This window comes from Protopterus annectens, chromosome 1.part1 (genome assembly GCF_019279795.1).
Source record: "Protopterus annectens isolate FY-2018-M chromosome 1.part1, PAN1.0, whole genome shotgun sequence".
In the NCBI taxonomy this organism is placed as follows: Eukaryota; Metazoa; Chordata; order Ceratodontiformes; family Protopteridae; genus Protopterus; species Protopterus annectens.
This window is the reverse complement of record NC_056726.1, coordinates 1,420,385,324-1,420,413,120: the sequence shown is the minus strand read 5'-3', so window position 1 is coordinate 1,420,413,120 and position 27,797 is coordinate 1,420,385,324. Positions and strand designations below refer to the sequence as shown.

The 27,797-nt window shown below is 38.5% G+C and overlaps 1 protein-coding gene across 1 annotated transcript in view; it reads right to left on the bottom strand.

Moving 5' to 3' along the window:
- The window catches only part of LOC122810795 (ervatamin-C-like), a 577,987-nt gene that overhangs the window by 49,863 nt on the left and 500,327 nt on the right, over positions 1-27,797 (bottom strand). The window contains exon 7 of the mRNA XM_044082359.1: positions 567-660. Within this exon, the coding sequence (XP_043938294.1) occupies positions 567-660 (94 nt within the window). The remainder of the gene's footprint in view (positions 1-566; positions 661-27,797) is intronic.

Below are 27,797 nucleotides of genomic sequence, written 5' to 3'. Positions count from 1 at the left end.
CTTTTGCATCTGTATATTCTATATTAATGGTCATTGATTTTGTGCCCATACTTATTCACATGCAAATAAACTCACAGTCACAGCGAGAGAGAGAGAGAGAGAGAGAGAGAGACACATGCACATAAACACAAATGCATACACAGCCCCACAAGCATGCACTGACATAATAGATTCCTGTTGCCTATAATGTTGTCTTTATCCTCTGTGCATCAATCAGTATCTTGCATTGCACTGAATTCTTAAGAAATATATTCTGTTCAACTGTAATTTTATTTATTTTTAACAAGATACGTCCAACACACATGCTCCCCTTTCCAGCAATGATACAAAAACATAAACACTATTTAGCTAAGTAACTTGTTCAGATTTTCACAATGTGCAGGTAAAAACTGAGGAAAATCCAACCTTAGACTAGAGGACAAAGCTCCATTGTAACTCATAGGCTTAACCTTCTGCAGTAATCTGTAAAGTAATATATAATGTAATACAGGCAATATGAATTAGTAAGAAACAGGATTATATAGATAGAATGAGACGTAAAGGAAAAAAAAACACAATGTGCTAACCTGTTCTTTACCGTCCAGAAGTCTGGCCCATATCCAGTAATGATTATAGCATGTCTTTTTTTAGCAGTGGAGCAGTCGGGGTTCGAATATATTCCTAAGTGAAAAAATAAACAAGACTAGCAGTCAAAACTACCATGTTAAGTAAGAGAGTATGAATATTAAAGGGCTCTACTTCTGTCTTGATGATGACAGTGTCTCCCCACAGGAAGCAGTTCACAAAATATCTGTGTTTCTTCTGTGCAACTTACACTAATGTGTATTAACTCTTACACAGTAATTTTAGAACAGATGAACACATCCAATTTATGGGAATAATAAAAAACATTTCCACTTACTAATTACTTTCACTAAACACAGTAAAAGCTATTGCTCCTCTAATCCTAACTTAATACACAACAATACATATACATAATACTTTTATGTAACAAAACCAAACGGATGGAAATAACAAACTACAGTAAGTCCAACAGTTTTTGGAAGAAGGTTTATGCCACGTAGGATATAAATGAGTATTGCTTTTAGGCAGAAAAGAATTAAAAATGAAAGGACCAGTTCATACTATGAGACCATATATGTGATTTTAAGTTTGTAAAACACTATCTGAGTTTTCTATCTTCCTAGTTTGAAAGTTGCCTGTAGGACTAAATATTTTTCATTTTATCCCAAGTAAAGATAGTTCCAAACAAAAGTTGTTATGACTAGTAATCTTAGCTCTCATAGGTTCATAGGTTCATAGGTTCATACTAGGCTATCTGCCCGAGGGCATTTACAAGCCTAGCCCATCGTTTTGTGGCTTACGCCACCCCTTTAGTATGGGGAACTATACCCATTATTTTGCTGTGCCTCTGTCGAGCAGTGACACTGAGGTAATCCCTGGGGTATATCTGCGATCTCCCATCCATTGGTCAAGATTTCTCTTGAACAAGGCCAGCGAGGTGCTCTGCCTCACATGTACCGGGATTTTGTTCCAGAGCATAGGGAGTCTTTGGGTGATGAATCTATCCCTCCAGCACGTCCTATTAATAGCCGTGTCAAGGTTTAAGTCTCCCGCCCTTGTGGCTCTGATGGATCTAGATATTTTGTGGTGAAGCATATTCATCAAATCTGGCTTTGACATGGCCTTGTATGTTAGGCAAAGGTCACCTCTGAGCAAGCGGTAAGCGACTGAATAGAGCTGGAGTTCTTTCAGTCGGGCAGCATAGGACAGATTTTGAGACCCTTTATCCTTTTGGTGAGGAACTTTGTGGCCTCTCCAGCTGCTGCAAGTGTCGGGTCAGATACATTCCGAATGGGGCATTGTACTCAATCATTGGTCTGATGAGTGATGAGTAAAGGGAGACTATGACCTCCCTTGATCTAGATGAGAATCCCTTCATGATATGGTGGGCAATGTAGAAGGTCTTCCTAACTACTTTAGCTACATGGGTGTCGAATGACAGACTACTATCAACCTGGGTCCCCAGGTCCCTGATAACTTCTTCTGTGCTCAGTGGATTTCCACCTATTTGGTAGCTAGGGGTAACCTTGTTTTTCCCGAAGGGTATGACTATGCATTTTTTGGCATTTAACTTTAGGCCGTGGCTCTGGCACCAGTTATCCGTTTCTGTGAGACCCTTCTGAAGGATATCTGTGTCAGATGTGTTTTCTACTATGGCGCCCAGTTTGCAGTCATCTGCAAACTTTGTCAGCCATAACCCTCCTGTGTTTGCTTGTACTTGGAAAAGTAGATGCCAAACAAGAGTGGGCCCAGGACTGAGCCCTGTGGGACACCACTTGTGACAGGCTTTGAGTCTGACATGGCGCCAGCAGCTCTGACCCTGTGGGTTCTGTCACTCAGCCAGTTTGCAACCCATCTTGTGATGTATGGGTTGACATTTAAGCTGATGAGTTTTTCAATGATACCCGAATGGGGTATTGTATCGAAGGCCTTAGCCAGATCGAGGTAGGCTGTATGGACTGCCTTTCCTCATCAATGGCTTTGGTGACTGTTTGAAAAAGTCAACCAAGTTTAAAAGGCATGATCTGCCTTTGACAAAGCCAAACTGGGTTGGATCCAAAGTCTGCAAATTCCCTATGTCTTTATTTATGAGGTCCATTATGATTCTCTCCATGGCTTTGCAGATAAGGCTTGTCAAGCTAATGGGCGGTAATTTCCAGGGTCGGTGGAGGCACCGCCTTTGTGAAGTGGTACCACAGTTGCAGTGCGCCACTCCTGGGTGCGTATCCAGAGGTAAGACTTTGATTAAACAGCTGTCCTAGCTGTGGGTTTAATTCCTCATTGAGTTCATGGAGCACACAGCCGGGGACACCATCAGGTCCCATGGATGCTGTGTTTTTGCTTTGGAGAGAGCAGTTCTCACTTGGGCGCTGGAGATGTTTGGGGGCTGCAATCGTTTGGTATAGATATCTCTCCTTTTGGGGAGGGGAGAAGTTTGCACTGAACCTGTCAGCCAGTATGTTGGCAATGTCTGTAGGATCAGTAATCTTCACATCATTTTGAACTAGCTCTGAGCATATCTGGGAGTTTCCTCCCAGGTTTCTAACATAGCTAAAGAAGGCCTTATGATTGTCTTTTGAGTCTTTAGCTATTTTTCTCTCGAAATTTGCTTTGGATGATTTTATGAGAGCTCTTAGTTTTTACTTATAGTGATCAAGGGTGTCTTACCTTTTAAGGATTTTGCTCTATCTTGTAGTAGCTTCCTCCTTTTGTTGTAGAGTTTGTTTATGGCTGGGGTCCACCAGACTGGACGCTTGCCTTTGGTACAAAGAGTCTTTGTTTTGCTTGGGATTGCCTTATCCATGCAGTCCTGCAGGTGCTGGTAGAAGGCATTTGTAAGTGATTCAGCGGCTTGAGTACTGTTTTCCATGGCTCGGGGCCTTAAAGGAGACCACACTAGTCTTTAGAAGTGTGAAGTCGGCTTTTGAGAAGTTCTTTACTGTGGTCTTTTTTATTTCAGGTGGGGGTGGGATGAGGACCTCCAGCGAGATTAGTTTGTGGTCTGATCTCACCAGTGAGGGGTACACCTCTGGTGTTGAACATTGTGCTCCCATGTTCGTGATGATGAGATCAAGTATGTTATCTCCTCTTGTGGGGATGGTGACTAGTTGTTCCATGGCATTTGAGTTTATGAATTCCAGGAACTTTTGGGCTAGGGTGTTTGGGCTTGAGTAGTGTTCCCAGTCTATATTAGGGTAATTGAAGTCACCTAGTATGATGGTGTTTGGTGATACATTTATCCCCTCTAGTGTTTTCAGGAAGGCCATGTGAGGTTCCTGAGTTTGTGAGGGTGGCCTGTAACATGCTACAATTTGCAGAGCAGTCTTGCCTATGGTTAATTGCACCTGGATGGTCTCCGATGCATCATGCGTTGCCACCAGTCTTGAGGTGTGGGTGTCCTTGATGAATATGGATACCCCCTCCTTTCTTGGTATTGTCCAGATTTTGGGGCGGAGCATGATATGAGGTAAAACCTGATAGCGCTGGGGTGCTCTCAGGAGCCTTGAACCAGGTTTCTGTCACAGCACAGACATCGATGTTCTCCATACTGAGAAGGGCCTCGAGTGCGTGCATTTTGAGATTTAGACTTCTGGCATTGAGCAGCATTACCCTTAGTTTTTTCCTTTTTGTGTTCTAGGGTGGTAGGTTTAGAATTTGAGCCTTGCCTAAAAAGGCACTATGGGGTGGCAAGAGCCTTTGCCAATATCCGGAATCCCAGGGTGACAGGTGCAAGCCGTCCCTTGCGAAGCAGCGTGGCTTGTCCAGCATGTCATCCCAGGCAGACAGACACTGGATCCCCTTTGAATGACACCAGTGTTTAAGCCAATTGTTAAAGCTGATCATCTTATCTCTGTATTGTGGCATCATTCTTGGTGAAGGTAGGATACTGCTCAAGGTCAGGGTCATACCTGTCTGGGCTACATAATCAGAGAGCTCCTCAATGTCTCTTTTCATGTAGTCCAAGGAGGTGCGTCTCAGGTCGTTTACACCAGCGTGGACAATGACTGAGTCATATTTGTACCTGCTGTTGAGAGACCTGAGTGCTTGCGTTATGTGGCGGATTCTAGCGCCCGACAGGCAGCTTACTGTGACCTTCTCCTTACTCAGTCTGGTGAGCGGGACGTCAGTGTGTCTGACTATGGAGTCACCAATGACTAGTGTGTCTGGCATTGTGTTTGGCCTTAAGGGCTGTGACTGTTTGACACTCTGACTGTGAGGTCTATGTGTTGCAGGTGTTGTGTTCTGAGGTGGTGGTTGTTTGGGGGTCTGCTTTGGTGGCCTCTGCTGTTTTGGTAGATTTTTGATCAGAGCCTCCGAGTATGTCTTTGTGTGTTTATGTGTATGATTTGAGGTTGTAATGGTAATATGTGAGACTGGGTCTATAGTGTGTGTGGTAACCTTCTCCTCCTGACTGGTCTTGCCAGTCCTATGTTGAGAGAGCTCAGCCTCCAGTTTGGCCGTATAGTTGCATCTCTCGCATGTATTTGTGTTTTGTGGGAGGAGGAGAGGGTTGTCTGTGTACATGAGGCAATTGTAACATTGCCTCAATATTCCCAGGTTCACCAGCTGAGCAGGAGAGGACACTAGCAACTGATCCCTCGACATGCTAGAAGGAATAGACAAAAAACTTTAAAAAAGATTCCGGGGGACGTGGGTGACCGAGAAATGGGGGGTTGCCTTTTTGGGGTACTATTTATGACAAGAGTGCCGTATCAAGGTAATAAGTACTGTAGGAGCAAGTGCTACGTTTAACAGATAGAGAATAGTCTACTTGGAGTCAAGTAGAAATGATCTTTTTAATTATAGGATACGCTGATTAGATCAGTAGTATAGTTCGAGGAAGATAGTTTTAAGGGAAAATTTGAAGAGTGGACTTTAGGTAGCCCGAATAGTTTAAACCTGCTTAACCGCCGCTGCCCTAGTGTGCAACGGTGGCAACTCCGCGCTAAATTGGGCTAAATCACGCTAATGCGCGCTAAAGCGTGCTTTATAGCAGGGGGCTGGAAAAGACAGGAAATGACCCAAAATGGCCAATAAACTACAAGCTACTGCCTTAAACCACTCCTCTGAGGACAAATGAAGGAGTTATGGAAATGACCCCTAGTGGCCAATAAAACTACAGTTTCAAGTCAGTAACCACCTCTCCGGGGGGCAGGGAAGCTGCTCAATGTTAGTCACTGCCACTGATGAACACAGAGACCCTCCTTCAGCCCAAGCAAAAATGGCCTCACAGAAACTTTCAAACAGTTCAGGAACAGCAAGCCTGTAACTGAACTTTTTTAACTCTCAGAAAAGTGGGAAAAAGCAAGATTTTTTTTTTGTTTTGTTTTTACAGAGATAGCAGAGGTTCACAAGTAATATCAAGTTATAACAGTGCAGTAAATGACCCCACACAAGAGTGCTAGGTCAAGGACAGAAAATATGCAAGTTTTAAGAAAAACGATTTAAAATTAAGTGCAAACAGGAAATTCAGCAAACAGCTTTTGGTTGTGCTCTAAATACAGCTACTAATACAGAAATCAAGTTTAACAAGCCTGAAAATGCTCAAGCTAGGCAGCTATGCAGAAAAACTTAGCAAATAAACAGAGAAAAAATACTTAAAATCTGAAAAGTGGCTCCTTCTTCTCTCAGCGTTTTTTCCTCTTGGAGGGTGCTTCACCAACAGCCAACAAGCCTGAAAAGACGCTCAAACCACGAGGCAACTAGGTTTTAAGAGAGGAAGATGAAGGAGTTATGGAAATGACCCCTAGTGGCCAATAAAACTACAGTTTCAAGTCAGTAACCACCTCTCCGGGGGGCAGGGAAGCTGCTCAATGTTAGTCACTGCCACTGATGAACACAGAGACCCTCCTTCAGCCCAAGCAAAAATGGCCTCACAGAAACTTTCAAACAGTTCAGGAACAGCAAGCCTGTAAGTGAACTTTTTTAACTCTCAGAAAAGTGGGAAAAAAGCAAGATTTTTTTTTGTTTGTTTTTTACAGAGATAGCAGAGGTTCACAAGTAATATCAAGTTATAACAGTGCAGTAAATGACCCCACACAAGAGTGCTAGGTCAAGGACAGAAAATATGCAAGTTTTAAGAAAAAAACGATTTAAAATTAAGTGCAAACAGGAAATTCAGCAAACAGCTTTTGGTTGTGCTCTAAATACAGCTACTAATACAGAAATCAAGTTTAACAAGCCAGAAAATGCTCAAGCTAGGCAGCTATGCAGAAAAACTTAGCAAATAAACAGAGAAAAATACTTAAAATCTCAAAAGTGGCTCCCTTCTTCTCTCAGCGTTTTTCCTCTTGGAGGGTGCTTCACCAACAGCCAACAAGCCTGAAAAGACGCTCAAACCACGAGGCAACTAGGTTTTAAGAGAGGAAGATGAAGGAGTTATGGAAATGACCCCTAGTGGCCAATAAAACTACAGTTTCAAGTCAGTAACCACCTCTCCGGGGGCAGGGAAGCTGCTCAATGTTAGTCACTGCCACTGATGAACACAGAGACCCTCCTTCAGCCCAAGCAAAAATGGCCTCACAGAAACTTTCAAACAGTTCAGGAACAGCAAGCCTGTAACTGAACTTTTAACTCTCAGAAAAGTGGGAAAAAGCAAGATTTTTTTTTTTGTTTTGTTTTTACAGAGATAGCAGAGGTTCACAAGTAATATCAAGTTATAACAGTGCAGTAAATGACCCCACACAAGAGTGCTAGGTCAAGGACAGAAAATATGCAAGTTTTAAGAAAAAAACGATTTAAAATTAAGTGCAAACAGGAAATTCAGCAAACAGCTTTTGGTTGTGCTCTAAATACAGCTACTAATACAGAAATCAAGTTTAACAAGCCAGAAAATGCTCAAGCTAGGCAGCTATGCAGAAAAACTTAGCAAATAAACAGAGAAAAAATACTTAAAATCTCAAAAGTGGCTCCCTTCTTCTCTCAGCGTTTTTCCTCTTGGAGGGTGCTTCACCAACAGCCAACAAGCCTGAAAACTTCCATGTCCAAAATGAGGAACATTAGCCCTCATAATGTGGAACAAATGGGCCAAATGTGGAACACATACTAATGGTTTACTAACAACTTCAACTAGGAAGGTCATATGATGGTTAAAATATGCTGGTTTTACTTATAACGAAGATCTTTTAATTAATTAATATGATTCATTTCTATTTACAATGGATTTCACTTAAAAAAGTTCCTAACACTGAATGTGTGACAGAGTCTTTCAATGTGGAACTTTGAGTAACTTCGAGGAACATGAACTTTTTAAGACCCCAAATGAGGTATGTTCCTCGTAATGAGGTACACTTGAGAGGTATGCTAGTAATTGCAGCTACAAAATATTATCCAAACAACATTCTAGTAATATTCAGAAATGTTATGAGTAAATAAAGATCCTTGCTTACTCTTAAACTAAACGGAATGAAGGATTAGAAGTAAAGCCAACTTAGATTCATACTCTTGGAAAAGGGATAGCCTTATCTGAATATAAGATATCCTACTCCCCTACATGGAGTCTGAATGGCAGTCTGCAGCAATAACTTTCTTACACATAACAATATAGCCAAGGTACATGCGTTCTTAAAAAGAGGAATGTCAGAGATGCCTAGCTATAAATACAGGATCTTGGGAATGATCATTTGTGAGCAACTACATCCATTCTTTTATTTTTTAGACCCAATACTATAGATGGTGAGGAAGGTTTACGGCAACCACTTTAAACCCTGCTTATGCTGTTATTAATAAAATATATGGATACATGATAGAACCCAGCTTATCTACTGAACAAGCAGCTTCATTCACATGTTAAGCTGTTCCCTCCACTCAGTGCATTTGTTCCTCATAACCTAGACCTTAAGAGTGTTCCATATAAAGGAAGCATGTTTTAAGTAGTTCTCTCTGTTCCTGCACTATGTCTGATAACTGCAGTCTGTCTATTAACCTGTTTAAGCTTCCAGTTAAATCATATGTTATATTCATTTGGAATTAGTCACAGTACCTGAAAGCTCATATTGGAATGCAGAAGCCCAGGAAGTCATCAAGAGTCATCAAAAGAAAGAAAAAGTGTAAGATAAAGTGGGAGACAAAAAAGACAGGCCAGGCAAAAAAGGAATACTGATTGGCTAACAAAAAGTCTAAGAGAAGAGTTGCAAAAGAGAAGAACAAGGCATCAGAGGCACTCTACCAGCTTCTGGAAAGTGATGAGGTAGATGGCACAAAGAAACCCTATCAGCTTGCAAGGCAAAGACATAAAGATAAAGAAGATAGTTAGACAACCTTCATAAGGGATGCCAGTAACAGCCTGCTTACCAGCCCACAAGAAATGAAAGACAGATGAAAGGAGTACATTCAGCAGCTTCTGAATAAAGGAAACCCCACATAAGCTGTACTGCCCATGACAAAGTGTACAATGAAAGAAGATGAGGATCCCTCCTTAGAAGTAAGAACAGCATTAAGGAAAAGGAAGTCAGAGAAAGCAGCAGGCATAGGTGAGATCAAAGCAGATACAATCAAAATGTTGGATAAAATAAGGAAGAAATGGCTCCAGAGGGTAGTCATAGCAGTATGGAGAGAAAGTTGTATCCCACATAACTGGAGAAAAGGCGTATTAGTGCCAATGTGCAAAAATAAAAGGGACATCAACAACTGAACAGTATGGAGGAATCAAAATCCTATCACATTGCATGAAAGTTCTAGGAGGGGGTTATTGAAAAATGAATATGCACAGTAGTAGAAAGTAAGATGGAAGATGAGCAGTTTGGATTCAGATCAGATTGCAGCACAACCAACCTGATGTTTGCAGTGAAACAGATAGTTGGGAATAAGCTAAAGATGAGAAAAGAGCCCAACTGAGCTTTCTTAGATTTGGAGAAAGCATATAACAAGGTCCCAAGAAAAAGTACAGTTGTGTAAAATCTTACCATATCAGTAGATGTCCTTGCCTTTACTGCTGCAGTGTTCTAACATAGGGATTCCCCTGGAGTGGAAGCTCGATGTCCAGCCAGTCTACTGAAGACTCTTGTTGCTTTAAACGTATGCCATACATCACCCAAATGCTCCTTGCATAACATAGGACATAAAGGTGACATTCAGGCCTACCAAAAACAGAATTGATTGACTCAGGAGGAACACCAGTCCAAGGAAACCAAGAGGTAACCTGTACATCCAGGAAGGCAAAGGACTAGTGGGGTGGAAGGCAGAAGTGAATACTGCAGCAGTGAAGGCAAGGACATCTACCTTTATGGTAAGATTTTACACAACTGCACTATGTCCTTACATTCACTGCTGCAGTAGTGTAACAAGGGAGAGTGCCAAAGCTCAAGAGGAAACTTGAGAGGGGGAAGGAACAGAAGAGTCCCCTAAAAATCATGAAGAATGGAACTAGAAAAAACAGCCCTAGCTCTAGAGATACCATCTAATGAGTAGTGCTTGGTAAAGGTATGCACAGAAGTCCAGGTGTCTGCTTTAAGGATATAAATAGTATATAAGCCTTTGATAAAAAAAAACACCAGAAGCCACAGATCTAGTAAGATGATCCTTAATTGAAGAAGGAAGGCTCTTGCCATGAAAAGTGTAACAAAAGGAAATAGCCCTAGAAATGCAAGAAGAAATAGTTTGCTTGGATACAGCAAGACCCAAAGATCTAGGATGAAAAGAAACAAATAACTGATCAGAATTTCTAACAGACTTAGTCATAGCCAAATAAACCTTAAGTTGCCTATCCATGTCAAAAGTATGCAGCCCCCTCTCACTGTTAGTTTGCAGAGATAGGAAAGGAGTAGACAGATTAATAGACTGATTCAGTGATAGTTCATTAACCACCTTCAGCGTAAAAGAAGGGTTAGTGCACAAGGGCATCCTGTCCTCATGAAAGGTCAAAAGTCATATGGGCCTTCAACTCGGTCACCCATCTGGCAGACGTAAGAGCTAACAAAAGAACAGTCTTCCAGGAACAATGTTGCAAGGAAGCTGAAGCAGCAGACTCAAAAGGAGCCTGAGTCAACTTCTCCAAAACAAAATTAAGATCCCAGGGAGGAGGAACCTGCTTCCTGGGATGTCTAGTATTAAGGATGCCTTTAAGAAATTGTTTCACCTCAAATCTAGTAGCTAAAGGAGGAGAAAAAGGCAGACAAGTAGAGATAGCTAATAGGTGAGTCTTAATAGAAAAATAGGCCAAACCAGCATTGAGCATCTCATACAAATAAGGGTGAACCAAAGGAATATCCACAGTAAGTGGGTCAAGATTACAAGAGAGACAGCAAAAAGAAAATCTCTTCCACTTGGATAAGTAGGATTTCCTTGTTATAGGTTTCCAGGCTTCCTGTAGGACTTGCAGCACAACCTCAGGAAGAAGGTGTCTATGAAGAATCAAAATACTAACACTAACAATATCAGTTGAAGTGTGGACAGGTGGGGATGGATAAGAGATCCCTTGTATTGTGTGATTTGATCCACCCTGTGAGGTAACCTGTGATGATTGTCCCTGTCTTGATGCAGAAGAAGAGGGAACCAGTGTTGTTGTGATCAAGAGGGAGTCACCAACAAGATTTTGGGAGCATCCTGTTGAATTTTGAACAGGACTTTCAAAATGAGAGAAAGAGGAGGGAATGCATAAAGAAACATTCCCATCCAAGAAAATGAGAGAGCATCCACCTTCCATACCAGAGGACCTGGGACTCTGGTACAAACAGAGGAAGTTGTATGTTCAAAGAGGAGGCAAAAAGATCCAATTCAGCAGTACCCCACTGTTGGATAATGTCCAAAAACACATCCCTGTGAAGTATCCATTCATGGGACTGAGTTAAGGACCTGCTCAGAGTGTCTGCCACAATGTTCTGACCAGAAGGGATATAAACTGCTTAAAGAGTCACTTGACACTTGACAGCAAGATCCCTTACCAGAAATCCCAACCGGCAAAGAAGATAAAATCTTGTTCCTCCCTGTTTGTTGATATACTACATCACTGTGGTATTGTCTGAGAACACCCAGAGAGGCCCCAGAGAAAAAAGAGACTGCAAGGCCTGAAGAGCTAGTTGAAGAGCTTTCATCTCTTTGACACTGATGTGCTCTTTCTGCTAATGAGGCAACCACACCCCTGTACCTTGAGTGAGCCAAATGTCACCCCCCATCCTGTGTTTGAAGCATCTGTGAACAATTCCTGAGATGGAACTTGGGGATGAAAATGGATCCCTGGATTTAGAGACAACTGCTGAATCCACCATGGAAGTTCCTGTCTGAGACAAGAAAGAAGAGAAACAACAAAGTCTAAAGGATGTGCATGTTGAAGCCACATTGACTTCAGAAACCACTGAAATTTTCTCAGGTGAAGTTTGGCCAGAGAGAGCATTGGAATGGTGGATGCCATGAAATACAGAGGTTTCAGAAACTCTCAGACAGGAATGGAAGCTAGAGGAAGAAGAGTGTGAAAAAAAGAAATGAGAGTTAAGGCCTTTGGAGGGGATAGGGATGCAAGCACTGGTGCAGTCTGAATCCTACAATCCAGAAAAACATGATCCTGAGAAGGAGTCAGAGAAGACTTTTTTGAAATCTATAGTGAACCCCAGGCTCTGAAGAAGGGAAATTGTAAAATGGAGATTTTGCAAAAGTGTCTCTGGAGAGGACACTTGAATTCACAGGTCATCCAAGTAAGGAAATATTTGGATTTCTGGAAGCCTGCAAAAAGCAATGGTAGGAACAAGGCATTTGGTGAACACCCTTGAGGCAGTAGAAAGGCCAAAGGCCAAAGCAGACAACTGAAATGCTAGGAAGCAACAGAGAAATGCAAAAACTTCCTGAAAATGGATGGATCAGAATATGGAGATAAGCATACTTGAGATCTAAAGACACCATATAGGCCTGAGGGAGCAAGAGAGGAAATAGAATCTGAAGGGACAACATCTGAAAGGAAGGCAATTTTAGAAAAGTGTTTAGATGAGACAGGTGTAGAATAGCTCTCCAAGTGCCTCTTTCCTGGGCACTAGAAACAATCTGGAGCAGAACCATTTCCCTATTTGGAACACAGGCACCTCTTGAATAGTACCCCGAGTCAAGAGATTTTGAAGAGCCTCTGGTAAAAAGGGAAGTTGTTCCCAAGGATGCTGCAGCATGCCATAAAAGGAGAATGGGATTTCCACATCATGAAGTACCCCTGACAAATGATCGACAGAACTCAAGAATCCTGAGTGATCTAAAGCCAAATAGAAAGAGAAAGAAAAAAGAGGAATGTGCCTGGGAAGGGAAGGATAGTCACAGAGCACTGGGTTTGTCCAGAAAGGAAGGCTTCAGAGTCCTCAAAAACTGAATAACCTTAGCAGGAAGAGCCTGTTTGCCACTCTTCTTACCTTTAGTAGGAGGGCAGGACTGCCTACCAACAAAGACAGGCTTAGTGGGTAGTTTCTGTGAAATTTAGGAACAGGAGAAACAAAGACATGTTTAAGCTCCTGTAAGGCCTTACCCATATCCTGAAGGAACTTAAACAAATGAGCAACAGCTTCCCCAAGCAAAAGTTTAGAATTCAGAGGAGCATCCATTAACTTATCTTTAACATCAACAGGTAGAGGCTGAAGCCTAAACCAAGAATACTCCCAAGGAGAGGCATCTGCTGCATCATAACTGCATTTAATAGAATGAGGAATGACTTGAGATGAAGTCTCTAGCAAAGAAAGAACAGAAGTTTCACCCTCAGAGTCTAGAAAATCAGAAATAAGTTGACAGGCCTGGGAAGGAAGAGCCAACACACACCTAGACATATAAGTCTGATAATTAATAGCATTAAATGCTAAGATAGCAGAAGTGTAATCCTTGTTACCCAGCCTTTCCATAGTTCTGCTATCCTTGTCAGAAAGCAATAACTTGATTGAAGGAAGCAATTGAGATGGCTTATCAGAGGTTACACACACTACAGGGAGGACAGCAGCAGGACATTAATATAAAAAATAACTCAGGCAGGCAGCCTATAAAACTGGCAGGCTTCCTGGGAGCAGGGGAAGAGAATCAGGCACATGAGAGGCATTGAAAAAAGTATCCAGCAAAGCAGCTAAAACAGGAGGAATAGCCGCAGATTTAGGAGATTCCAAATGCAGCAACTCATAGTACTACTTATGGACACCAGCAACCTGAGCACAGTCCTACTTGAAAAAAATCATCCTAGAGAGTGTGTCCCCAAAGAAAACTTCCTCCAAAGGAATATCAGACTAATAGATTCCTCCTTCCCTGACTCATAGTCCAAAGGAGAAGGAATATGAGTAGAATAAGTCAGGGATTCATCATCAGAATCCAATTCATCCTCAGAAGTATCCTGATCTCTAGACCTTTTAAGGGGAGTAGAGGACCAAGGAAGACCAGGAACTGAAACCCCTTGAGGAGGCTTTATAGGTTCATAGGTTCATAGGTAAGTACTAGGCTATCTGCCCATGGGCATTTATAAGCCTAGCCACAGAGTGATGGCTTTCGCCTCCCTATTAGATTAGTAACCTGGGCCTCTGTCAACAGGGCTTCTGAAGTGATCCCAGGGTAGAACTTACAATTACCCATCCACTCATCAAGATTTCTCTTGAAGAGGGTCAGAGAGGAGCTCTATCGAATATGGATTGGGATTCTATTCCAGAGTGAGGAGAGTCACTGGGACAGGAATCTATCCCTCCAGCATGTCCTGTTTATTGCTGTACATAGGTTCAAGTCGCTAGAATGAGTGGTTCTGAGGGATCTCATGTTTTTGAGGTGAAGCATGTCCATTAGTTCAGGGTTTGACATCACCCTATATGTCAGGCATAGGTCACCTCTGAGCAGACGGTAAGTGACTGAGAAGAGCTGGAGCTTTTTTAGCCGTGCTTCATAGGGTAATTGTTTAAGGCCCTTAATCCTCTTAGTGAGGTACTCCTGTGGTCTTTCTAGTTGTTGCAGGTGTCTAGTGAGGTACATCCCAAATGTGGCATTGTACTCTATTATGGGCCTAATGAGTGAGGAGTAAAGGGACACAATCACCTCCTTTAAGGACATTAAGGCAGTAAATAACCCCTGCATAAAACCCTCTCACTCACTTTGTGGATTTCTAGGAGCAGAAGAAACATGTTTAATTTTTTGTTTCTTTTTTAAGGGAAGGTCCCCTCCAAAAAAGTTGAGAAGGCTCAGACCCAGGACGACAGTCGAGAACCACAGTAGGAACTTTTTCTCCAACTAAAAACTAAGGAACTCCACTAAGCCCCTCTGAAAAAATCAACCATGGTTCCCTCTGAACATCTGAGACAGATGCCTGCAAAGCCACTTCAGACATGCTGCCAGCTGGATCTCAACAGCCTTCAACATGGTCGTGGCAGAGAAATCTGACAACACAGCCAGACAAGCCTCTGGATTTGTAACAACCTTGGGAGAAACATCTGGTAGAGGCTGGATATCAGAAGATTCCAGTTTTACCTTTTTCACCTTCTTCTTCCCTAATGGCTGACCTTCAGGGAAGGAGATTCCTTCCATTGTATCTTTAGTGAGAAGCTTAAGATAGTGGTTCTCAAATTATAAGAAATGGGAAGAAAGTCTACTGTGAAGAGGTTTCAGGGCAAATACCTGACAAATAGAACAAGAGGTATGGTCATGAGAAGCTCCTAGGCACAAAATACACTTATCATGACAGTCTCTACGGGGAATCTGAACCACACAAGGAGACAAACTAAGCTAAAAAATAAACAAGAAAGTGCATTTATCACAGATACTCTGAATAAAGTTCCACTCTACAGTGTAGAAAAAAACAAAAATACACTGAAAACATAATTAGCACTTTTGTTTTAATATTTAAAACTTCTTCAGATAAAACAAAGTACCAAAGTTTCTGTTTAAATATGGTTCTCATGTGACACAGGCAATCTGTCTCCCACACTGGCATTTACCCTTCCTGGATGATATTATCCCCAAGGAACACAAAAAAACAAGAAAAAAACAAAATTCTCAATGGAGCACTTATCTGCAAAGTTCAGCAAACAGGTACAAGTTGTCACTGGAGAATGAAAATGCATTCAACTGACAATCTAGTGAAGAGGATTTGGAACAGACAGGGAAAAGGCATGAGGAAATTAAGGCATCCAGCAGGAGTCAGATACGACTGTCGAACAAGGCAGGAGAGTGGCATTGAAACAGGAGACATGGTGATGGTTGACACGACACCCCAATCTCATGGCAAAAATGAAAAAAGGGGATTGATGATAATGAGCCAGGCTAGGGGACTGGTCTGGAGAACCTTTTCAGCCACACCCTGGGCACACAAACAATAGTCAGTACAATAAACAGTAAAAAGAAAGTAATTCCCAGCACACTTAGAGAAAAATATAATATTAGTTACAGCACAGTTAGATAACATATATATATATATATATATATATATATATATATATATATATATATATATATATATATATATATATAAACAGTACACAGGTCTGACATTATAATAAACTGAATCAGTATGACTACTTGAGCTAATCAGTTCAGTTCAGTTAAACAAAGCATTGCAACAAGTGAATTGCTTGATGTTTGTAAATTATCCATAATCCCTAAAACATTTACATTCAACTTCATTGAAGAGGTGCTCTTAGTGTACCTTCTTGAACCCAGACAATGTGCACTGGCCTCTTGACAACTGCGGGAAGCTGATTCCAGAGAGCTGGGCTAGCTCTGGAGAAGACTCTTTCATCAATGAGTGTTTTGAATGAAGCATGGTTAACTGGCTTGGTATTATGCAGACAGCAAAAGGTTCCTTAATAGGAGCTTTCTTTTCATGGGAGACAATATCTTGTTGTTACGATTTACTGAGCAAATGAGTAGATTTTCTGTTATATAAAGACACTTAAAGTTTTTTAACAGCTTGCTTTGTACGGCACACATGGCACATTTGTTTACAGTTGCTTGCAATTTCTGAGTATTGTAGGAAGAGTGAGAAGGATACTCTTAACAACCAGACCTTTGCAAGTAATATGAGAGAAAAGATGAGACATTTTGTAATTTTGTAGTTGTAGGAGGAGTTTGCTAATGTTGTTATTAGTGTGGGTGGTAACGGTTAATGATGGCTCAAAGGTTATTCCTAAATATTTTTATTCAGTGATATTAGGAATAGGGTAGTTTTCACTGTCACTGCTATTAATAGCTGACGATGCTGCAGTTTCTGAGAAGAGGGGGAAAGATTAACATCACTTTTTCTTTCCAGTTAAGGACCACTGACAAAGATCTGAGATGGCCTGCTGGAGTTGGCCTTGAATAGTGACCCTCTACTGACTCCTTGCATAAGTACATCAGCTAGCATATTATAAATAGATGCTTTTTAACCCCTGCAGCAGAAACAAATAAGAAAATCATAGCAACTCGCATGGAGGTCAGCACGTCTGTGTCTAAAATACCTGGTGTGGAGGATTCGTGAGGTGAATCCAAGTGCCCCCTCTTACACTTACACTTTATATAAATCTCAGAGTTGATGAGTCTGAGAATAATGAAGGAGATTGCAGTAGGCAAAATACCTGGGACCGATCTTGCAAATGGATTTCAGTCCTTGTTTCCTGCTCACTGAAAATGGATGTCTAAAAGGCCAGGTAAAGATATGTCTTCTCTTGAGGCAGGTATCATCATAAGAACAGGCACCAAGTATGCATTTGCTGAAGGATATGAATTCTGAAACTCAAATGCATATCATTATTTAGTGACTTCAATCCTCATTGATTTGCCAGAAAACTATACATTTTATGAGGAACAGACCAAAAATAAGAGACATAAATCTAGACATTCTGCAAAAATCTGGACAGTTGAGAGGTATGCAAAGCTATCCACAATTTTTATTTATTTGCAGTTTGTTAACCAGGAAAGTCCAATGGGACTTGTACTGACCATTTTCAGTGGAGGCCCGAGTAGAAAAGCTCCTCAGTACAGTAAAAAGAACAAATAAAAAATATGTACATTGGTAGTACAGCATCATTTAACAAAATTGTAAAACAAAGTTGAAATCATATTCAGTGCAAAGAAAATTATACACATTGTTAGTATAACAGTTATCTAACAATACTGGAGTGCAAAGTAGAAAGCACATTTAGTAGTTCAATAGCTGGGAAAAATTCAACTACATTCAGGGAGTACTCCAAAGTCAACCTTAAATCCCTATCTTAGGGCCTTGAAAATTTCAAAAGTTCATCATTCCCTTCTGACCATATATTTAAAAATATTTACCAAGGATATTTATAGCCATTTCTGCCATTGTATGGATAATTCAGTGCCTATTAAGAATGACTATAGAGGGAAATTCAACCATAAGTCCCTATGTTAAAACTCTGAGATAAGGTAACTTTATAACAGGTGGATCAAATTATATGGTTTGCACAGATAATTCTCTACCATGTAAGTATAAGCTGGGCTGCAGGGAGTTAACTCTCAGAAGGATAAACACAAGGGTATTAGATGTAATGCTTAGCATATGATACCAAAATAATAGCAGATGTTTTGGCTGACAAATTAAGCTCAAATGTTTCTCCTCCTCATATACTAATATCACATTCTTTGAAACTTTTAACACTGCTTTTCCCATCATCACTATGTGCCGTACCCTAAAAGCCATTTCTGAATCTAAATATAAAACCTTCATGAGGCCAGAAAATGCAGCAGGCTGCCTTGATTTTAGCATAAAGTACGATAGTGCTAAAGGCCTCCTTAAACTTTTTAATCTCAAGCTCTCCACAGAGTACGTGCCTGACATCTGGAGAACATTGGTTGTGATGCCTCTACATAAAGTTGTGTTGTAACTGACCCTGGAAGCTATCATCCCATTAGCTTGACTAGTATTATTTGTAAAAACATGGCAAAAGATTTTACTCAGTATCATTAATAACACAATTGGTAATTTACAAATACTCAAGCCTAGTCAGTATAGTTTTCTGAGCAGCAGGTCTTCCAAGCTTAATTTGGTTTATTTCTTCAATAACTTTCTTGTCCATAATATTTTCTTTATTATTATGTTTATAAGAGTCTAATTTACTTTGAATATCTAACAATTCCTTATCTCAAGATTTCCTTTTATTATTATACCATCTGATACTTTGTCCATATAGATATGATTTTAAGGCATCCCAAACATAGACAATGGAGACTTCAAGAGTATTATTTATGTCTAAAAAATGTTTTACTTCTGAAAGTATATATATTCTTTATAGTCTTTTAGTTGAGTTAAGTATGCTGGTATCCTTTTGATCTGAACATTATGAGTATTTTTTATCATGAATTCAAAAACAATTGAATTATGATCAGATATAGGACATGAAATGATTTTGGAATTAATTAAATCTGTTACCATCTGCTTAGAAATAAAGACCCTATCTATTTTTGAATAAGTTTTGTATCTGTTAGAAAAAAGGTGTATGGTAATGATTTTGAATCTATCTGATTATTAATATCATTCAAATGATAAAATTAGCAAAATCATTTAAATGTTTTGCATGAGATGTAATTCTTCTTTTTCCTATAGTGGTAGTATCACTTTCATGTAGTATACAATTAAAGTCACCAGCTAAAATAATATCTCCTATAGAGAATGATATGATCTTATCAAAATGATGTTTCACTGTATTAATACCAATTCCAGGTATCCAATATACATTAATTAAAGTGTAAGTCTTCCCATTAATTTGTATTGTAACCATACAAAACATTCCTTTGTCATCCTGATAAGACTTAATGGTTTTAGGAATGGGCATACTTTTATTCCATAAAATAGCCACTCCTCTTTTTTCTGAGTGTGCTCTGAACTAACCAATACTGTATATTTGTTTGTGGCTAGTTTATCAATATCTTTTTTTTAAGAGATGGGTTTCTTGCAGGAAGACTAAGTTGGCCTTATGTAAATTAATGTATCTTATTAGGCTTGCCCTTTTACACGGATTATTCAATCCATTAATGTTTAAAGAAATTCCTTTTAAATATGTCATTTGGCATTTTTAAAACTTAAGAATCTTATGATCAAAATAACAAATAACAACATAAGTAATGTTACATCTCCTCCTTTAGGTGTACCTTTAAATATAGCTGTATTTATTGAATCTCTTATGGGATTTTGTATAGGATTCAATTTTGTTTGTAGTGACAATGAGTGTACAAAATATATTGTGGATGTCAAAACTATATACATATAACAATGAACAAGTGAAAATAATGTAAGGATTAAACCTTGCATCCAGCCTGGAGTTAAAAACTCCAACTTAGAGTAGTATTTACCACTCAAGTTAACCCCCTACCCTAAGCAGCAGTACCTCAGCTACCACCTTATTAATTTAATACTGGTTATATTTAACTTAAATTAACAGCTTTCAATTCAATTATCTAGCAAGACAAGACTACACGTTTGATAAAACAGCATCATATAAACTAAAATAAACTTTTTTTTTTTTTAAAAACTATTCATACTACTATATACATCTATGTAATATAATACACTTGTATTCAAATAACATTCAAATAATCGTGATATTAGGAACCAAGAGGAGAGAGAGAAATAAAAGATGTGAAAGAGGGAGAGAGAGTGAAAGAAAGAGAGAGAGAAATAAAAAAAAAAAAAAAAAAAAAAGAAGGCATATTTACATATTAATTTATTCAAAGTATGTAAAAATAAGTTCTAACATTCATTTAAATCAAAACCTTTGGCTAATATGGTTCAGACATTACATATATTAAGATGCATTTATTTTCTGTCATGTAAATGCAGTCAACAGCTTCAAAAAACCTTGAATTGCTTGTATATGAGCATTTTACTCATACTCATTATTGTCAATATAATAAAATATTATATTTATAGAAATTGTTATAAATCATACTGCATAGTTATGCAAATTCTCAGAAACACTTGCATTATTGTAAAAAAGCCATCTGTATTTTGTATGTCTATACTACTGCTTTAAAATATATCACATGACAATTTCTTCCAGAATAGAGTTATAAAGTTATTTATGTTTGTCAATCAGATGAATTAAATGAGTTATAGTAATGGATATGTTTGGAACATAAGTTTCTAACACAGATTAGTATGCTGCAGTCAAGTAGATTTTCAAAAACACTTGAATAAATGTTTCATTTTCTATGCCTTCTAAAATAAGATATTTACTTACTACAAGAAACTGCATCATTTAAAATCATTATAACTGACATATTTTATGAATTATAACATAGATATTTAAGTAATTATATAAAATAACTCACATTTAGATGTTAAAGAGTTCATTTTCCTTCACATATTCGCATTTGCATCAGTTCTACTTCCTGGTAGAGTGTTCTTCCTGAATCTGCAATGTGTCAGTGTGATATCTAGGTCAAAGGTCAAATTGACTGCTTTCAGCTTCTCTGTGAGAATTTTGAGAGTTGAAGCTTTTGAAACAACTCGAGGACACTGTTCATGTGGTAGCCCACATCCCAGATTGTTTCCCTTAACATTTTGGCGGGAAACTTGTTAAAAACTAGTGACAAACATTCATTTAGCAGTGTAAATGCATCTAAACATGACAAAACCTTCGCAATGTATTTTACAGGTTATTACAGCCTCTATGTAAGTGAAATTAAGCCCAAAGTTATTAATAAGTAATAAAACTCAATATTTTTGTCCCAACTCAATTTTTATGCAAATCTTATTATTTACTGTGTCTATATGATCAAAAGCATTTCTATATATTAATATGAAAAAAAAAATAAAGAGAAAGAATAAAGAAAAGAAAAAGTGAGTAGAAAATAAAAGAGTGTAAAGCAGAAATTAAAAAAAATGTAAGAGAAAGCTATAAGAAGTATATACAATGGAATATTACTTACTGTTTATATTAATAGAGTTAAAAATAAAACATATTTACTATTATTTAGTTCTAATTATTATTAGTTAAAGCATGACAGATTATTTACAAATAAGCATAAGCAGTATAATCAAGAAAGTATAATTAGGAATAGCATTTGAAGAACATATAAACTTTTTACAAGGAATAAATATGTTATTATTCCATTTATCATATTTTCATTACTCTTCTCTCCCTGCCCTCCTCCACCCTTTACCCACTACATAATCTAAATAGAATGTCATTGTTTAAACAAAGAAAAGAAGAAAAGGAGAAAAAAAAGAAAAAAAAATGTATCAAATTACTGACCTTACTTCTCTTTTTCAGAAAGAGAAACAAATTGAATAATAGCTTGTTATTAGTTCCTCAGATATTTTGACTGGTTATGAAACAAAACATTTCTTTGCACACAGGGAATAACTTTGATTAAATCTTTTTCAGAGTATTTGTGGCTTTCTGGAAATGCAGGAACTATATTTAAAAAGATTAATAATTAAGTAAAATGATGAGAGGAAAAAAAAAGAAAAAAAAAACATAGAACAAATCATTTGTTTTTTAGTCTCTTCTTCTTCTCTGAAGTCTTCCACGAAGCTTCAGTTGCCAGTCTCTTTAATGAAGGACTAGCCCATTCCATTTCCTCTCTTTTATCCAAAATCTTATTTTTTTTGATAAACAGTAAAGCAGAGTCTAAGTCATCAAAAATTTTAGGACCATCAGGAAGGAAGATTTTTAGCTTGGCAGGAAACAGAAGGTATGTTTTAAACTGTGCTTTTTTAAGCTCCCTTATTAGTGGCAGAAAAACTTTTCTTTTAGCTATTACCAAGGAAGAATAGTCATTGTCAAAGCGCACAGTTGTCTCATTAATCTTAACAGGAGCTTTAGCCCAAGCAGATTTAAGAACCATCTCTTTATCAAAAGATGATAGAAATCTAACTATAACTGATCTAGGATAGTTTTTGTTAGAGTTAGTATTAGCTATAGATCTATGTGCTCTTTCAATACCAAAAGAGAATGCTTCTGGTAAGTCTAAAGTTTTAGGGAGCCATGTTGTTAAAAAGTAATATTGTTACCTTCAATATTTTCTGGCAGTCCAAAAATCCTAATGTTATTAGCCTAGATCTATTTTCCAGGTCATCCAGCTTTGTTTGTAAATGTGTATTTTGTTTCAGCAGAAACTCAATGTTGATTTCCTCTTCTTGGATTCTATTTTCCATGTCATTCACAGCTTCTTCTATGCCTGTCATCTGGATCTTCTGTTGTTGCAGGTCTATATGTAACAGGTCTATTTGTTTTGTAGTTTTTTTCTATGAAGGTATCAATTTTAGTATCCATTTTATCCATCTTAGCAGTAAGTTGCTGGATTATAGTTATCAGAGACTGAAGTTCTTTCTTGATGCTGGAGTCTTGAGAATTTGTCTTACTGGAACTCATTTCAGACTGATAATCTGACAGGAAAATTTCCAAAGTGATTTCTGACAGGAATATTGTTAAAATTTCCTTTCTTTTTTAGATATAGTTCAAGAACTATATAAAACAAACATATTTAGAAAGAAAATTACTTCAAAAATTAATTTTTTAAGTAATTAATTCCTATCAGTGTAATGAAATTGGTGGAGCTGAAGAAATCTGCTGCTATCCTGTGTTCATCCTTGGCCACGCCCCCCGGGATCTCGTGTTTTTGAGGTGAAGCATGTCCATTAGTTCAGGGTTTGACATCGCCCTATAGGTCAGGCATAGGTCACCTCTGAGCAGACGGTAAGTGACTGAGAAGAGCTGGAGCTTTTTTAGCCGTGTTTCATAGGGTAATTGTTTAAGGCCCTTAATCCTCTTAGTGAGGTACTTCTGTGGTCTTTCTAGTTGTTGCAGGTGTCTAGTGAGGTACATCCCAAATGGGGCATTGTACTCTATTATGGGCCTAATGAGTGAGGAGTAAAGGGACACAATCACCTCCTTTAAGGACATTAAGGCAGTAAATAACCCCTGTGTAAAACCCTCCTCACTCACTTTGTGGATTTCTAGGAGCAGAAGAAACATGTTTAATTTTTTGTTTCTTTTTTAAGGGAAGGTCCCCTCCAAAAAAAGTTGAGAAGGCTCAGACCCAGGACGACAGTCGAGAACCACAGTAGGAACTTTTTCTCCAACTAAAAACTAAGGAACTCCACTAAGCCCATCTGAAAAAAATCAACCATGGTTGCCTCTGAACATCTGAGACAGATGCCTGCAAAGCCACTTCAGACATGCTGCCAGCTGGATCTCAACAGCCTTCAACATGGTCATGGCAGAGAAATCTGACAACACAGCCAGACAAGCCTCTGGATTTGTAACAACCTTGGGAGAAACATCTGGTAGAGGCTAGATATCAGAAGATTCCAGTTTTACTTTTTTCACCTTCTTCTTCCCTAATGGCTGACCTTCAGGGAAGGAGATTCCTTCCATTGTATCTTTAGTGAGAAGCTTAAGATAGTGGTTCTCAAATTATAAGAAATGGGAAGAAAGTCTACTGTGAAGAGGTTTCAGGGCAAATACCTGACAAATAGAACAAGAGGTATGGTCATGAGAAGCTCCTAGGCACAAAATACACTTATCATGACGGTCTCTACGGGGAATCTGAACCACACAAGGAGACAAACTAAGCTAAAAAATAAACAAGAAAGTGCATTTATCACAGATACTCTGAATAAAGTTCCACTTTACAGTGTAGAAAAAAACAAAAATACACTGAAAACATAATTAGCACTTTTGTTTTAATATTTAAAACTTCTTCAGATAAAACAAAGTACCAAAGTTTCTGTTTAAATATGGTTCTCATGTGACACAGGCAATCTGTCTCCCACACTGGCATTTACCCTTCCTGGATGATATTATCCCCAAGGAATATAAAAAAACAAGAAAAAACAAAATTTTCAATGGAGCACTTATCTGCAAAGTTCAGCAAACAGGCACAAGTTGTCACTGGAGAATGAAAATGCATTCAACTGACAATCTAGTGAAGAGGATTTGGAACAGACAGGAAAAAGGCATGAGGAAATTAAGGCATCCAGCAGGAGTCAGATACGACTGTCGAACAAGGCAGGAGAGTGGCATTGAAACAGGAGACATGGTGATGGTTGACACGACACCCCAATCTCATGGCAAAAATGAAAAAAGGGGACTGATGATAATGAGCCAGGTTAGGGGACTGGTCTGGAGAACCTTTTCAGCCACACCCTGGGCACACAAACAATAGTCAGTACAATAAACAGTAAAAAGAAAGTAATTCCCAGCACACTTAGAGAAAAATATAATATTAGTTACAGCACATTTAGATAATATATATATATATATATATATATATATATATATATATATATATATATATATATATATATATATATAAACAGTACACAGGTCTGACATTATAATAAACTGAATCAGTATGACTACTTGAGCTAATCAGTTCAGTTCAGTTAAACAAAGCATTGCAACAAGTGAATTGCTTGATGTTTGTAAATTATCCATAATCCCTAAAACATTTACATTCAACTTCATTGAAGAGGTGCTCTTAGTGTACCTTCTTGAACCCAGACAATGTGCACTGGCCTCTTGACAACTGCGGGAAGCTGATTCCAGAGAGCTGGGCTAGCTGTGGAGAAGACTCTTTCATCAATGAGTGTTTTGAATGAAGCATGGTTAACTGGCTTGGTATTATGCAGACAGCAAAAGGTTCCTTAATAGGAGCTTTCTTTTCATGGGAGACAATATCTTGTTGTTACGATTTACTGAGCAAATGAGTAGATTTTCTGTTATATAAAGACACTTAAAGGTTTTTAACAGCTTGCTTTGTACGGCACACTTAGCACATTTGTTTACAGTTGCTTGCAATTTCTGAGTATTGTAAGAAGAGTGAGAAGGATACTCTTAACAACCAGACCATTGCAAGTACTATGAGAGAAAAGATGAGAAATTTTGTAATTTTGTAGTTGTAGGAGGAGTTTGCTAATGTTGTTATTAGTGTGGGTGGTAACAGTTAATGATGGATCAAGGGCTATTCCTAAATATTTTTACTCAGTGATATTAGGAATAGGGTAGTTTTCACTGTCACAGCTATTAATAGCTGACGATGCTGCAGTTTCTGAGAAGAGGGGGAAAGCTTAACATCACTTTTTCTTTCCAGTTAAGGACCACTGACAGAGATCTGAGATGGCCTGCTGGAGTTGGCCTTGAATAGTTACCCTCTACTGACTCCTTCTTGCATAAGTACATCAGCTAGCATATTATAAATAGATGCTTTTTAACCCCTGCAGCAGAAACAAGTAAGAAAATCATAGCAACTCGCATGGAGGTCAGCACTTCTGTGTCTAAAATACCTGGTGTGGAGGATTCATGAGGTGAATCCAAGTGCCCCCTCTTACACTTTCTATAAATCTCAGAGTTGATGAGTCTGAGAATAATGAAGGAGATTGCACTAGGCAAAATACCTGGGACCGATCTTGCAAATGGATTTCAGTCCTTGTTTCCTGCTCACTGAAAATGGATGTCTAAAAGGCCAGGTAAAGATATGTCTTCTCTTGAGGCAGGTATCATCATAAGAACAGGCACCAAGTATGCATTTTTTGAAGGATATGAATTCTGAAACTCAAATGCATATCATTATTTAGTGACTTCAATCCTCATTGATTTGCCAGAAAACTATACATTTTATGAGGAACAGACCAAAAATAAGAGACATAAATCTAGACATTCTGCAAAAATCTGGACAGTTGAGAGGTATGCAAAGCTACCCACAATTTTTATTTATTTGCAGTTTGTTAACCAGGAAAGTCCAATGGGACTTGTACTGACCATTTTCAGTGGAGGCCCGGGTAGAAAAGCTCCTCAGTGCAGTAAAAAGAGCAAATAAAAAATATGTACATTGGTAGTACAGCATCATTTAACAAAATTGTAAAACAAAGTTGAAATCATATTCAGTGCAAAGAAAATTATACACATTGTTAGTATAACAGTTATCTAACAATACTGGAGTGCAAAGTAGAAAGCACATTTAGTAGTTCAATAGCTGGGAAAAATTCAACTACATTCAGGGAGTACTCCAAAGTCAACCTTAAATCCCTATCTTAGGGCCTTGAAAATTTCAAAAGTTCATCATTCCCTTCTGACCATATATTTAAAAATATTTACCAAGGATATTTATAGCCATTTCTGCCATTGTATGGATAATTCAGTGCCTATTAAGAATGACTATAGAGGGAAATTCAACCATAAGTCCCTATGGTAAAACTCTGAGATAAGGTAACTTTATAACAGGTGGATCAAATTATATGCTTGGCACAGATAATTCTCTACCATGTAAGTATAAGCTGGGCTGCAGGGAGTTAACTCTCAGAAGGATAAACACAAGGCTTTCTAATCCTATACTCAGTGTATTAGATGTAATGCTTAGCATATGATACCAAAATAATAACAGATGTTTTGGCTGACAAATTAAGCTCAAATGTTTCTCCTCCTCATATACTAATATCACATTCTTTGAAACTTTTAACACTGCTTTTCCCATCATCACTATGTGCCGTACCCTAAAAGCCATTTCTGAATCTAAATATAATACCTTCATGAGGCCAGAAAATGCAGCAGGCTGCCTTGATTTTAGCATAAAGTACGATAGTGCTAAAGGCCTCCTTAAACTTTTTAATCTCAAGCTCTTCACAGAGTGCGTGCCTGACATCTGGAGAACATTGGTTGTGATGCCTCTACATAAAGTTGTGCTGTAACTGACCCTGGAAGCTATCATCCCATTAGCTTGACTAGTATTATTTGTAAAAACATGGCAAAAGATTTTACTTAGTATCATTAATAACACAATTGGTAATTTACAAACACTCAAGCCTAGCCAGTATAGTTTTCTGAGCAGCAGGTCTTCCAAGCTTAATTTGGTTTACATTTTTGAGGGTGTGACTTAGCCCATGCAATGGAGTCTTTCTGTCCACACAACTTATCTTAACCATTTTAAGACATTCAATACAATTCCCATTCCAACACTAGTAATAAACATGCCAGCTTGAATATGAAAACATATTATTTGATGGTTTGGTAAATGGCTTTCTGATCAGGAACACAAATTGGAAGCTGATGGGACTTTCTTAACAAATACATTAGTCATGACTTGAGGTCCCTCAGCACTCTGGGTTCACTTCTCCTTGGCATCTACTTCCCTGATGTCAAGACAGATGTCCGTGGTTTGTGGTTTACCATACTTGCAGAAAACTGAAAACTGGGTACCATTGTTGATTCTTTTGAAGAATCATATTTTCCAAGAAGGGCTAGACATAGTATCTTTTGTTTGGAACATGGCCTTAAACTTGAAGCAAAAATTGTAGTGTGGTCACATCTGTGAAACAAATCTTTCACACTGATTATCAGATAAATGGAACTCTGATTAAGGTTGATACA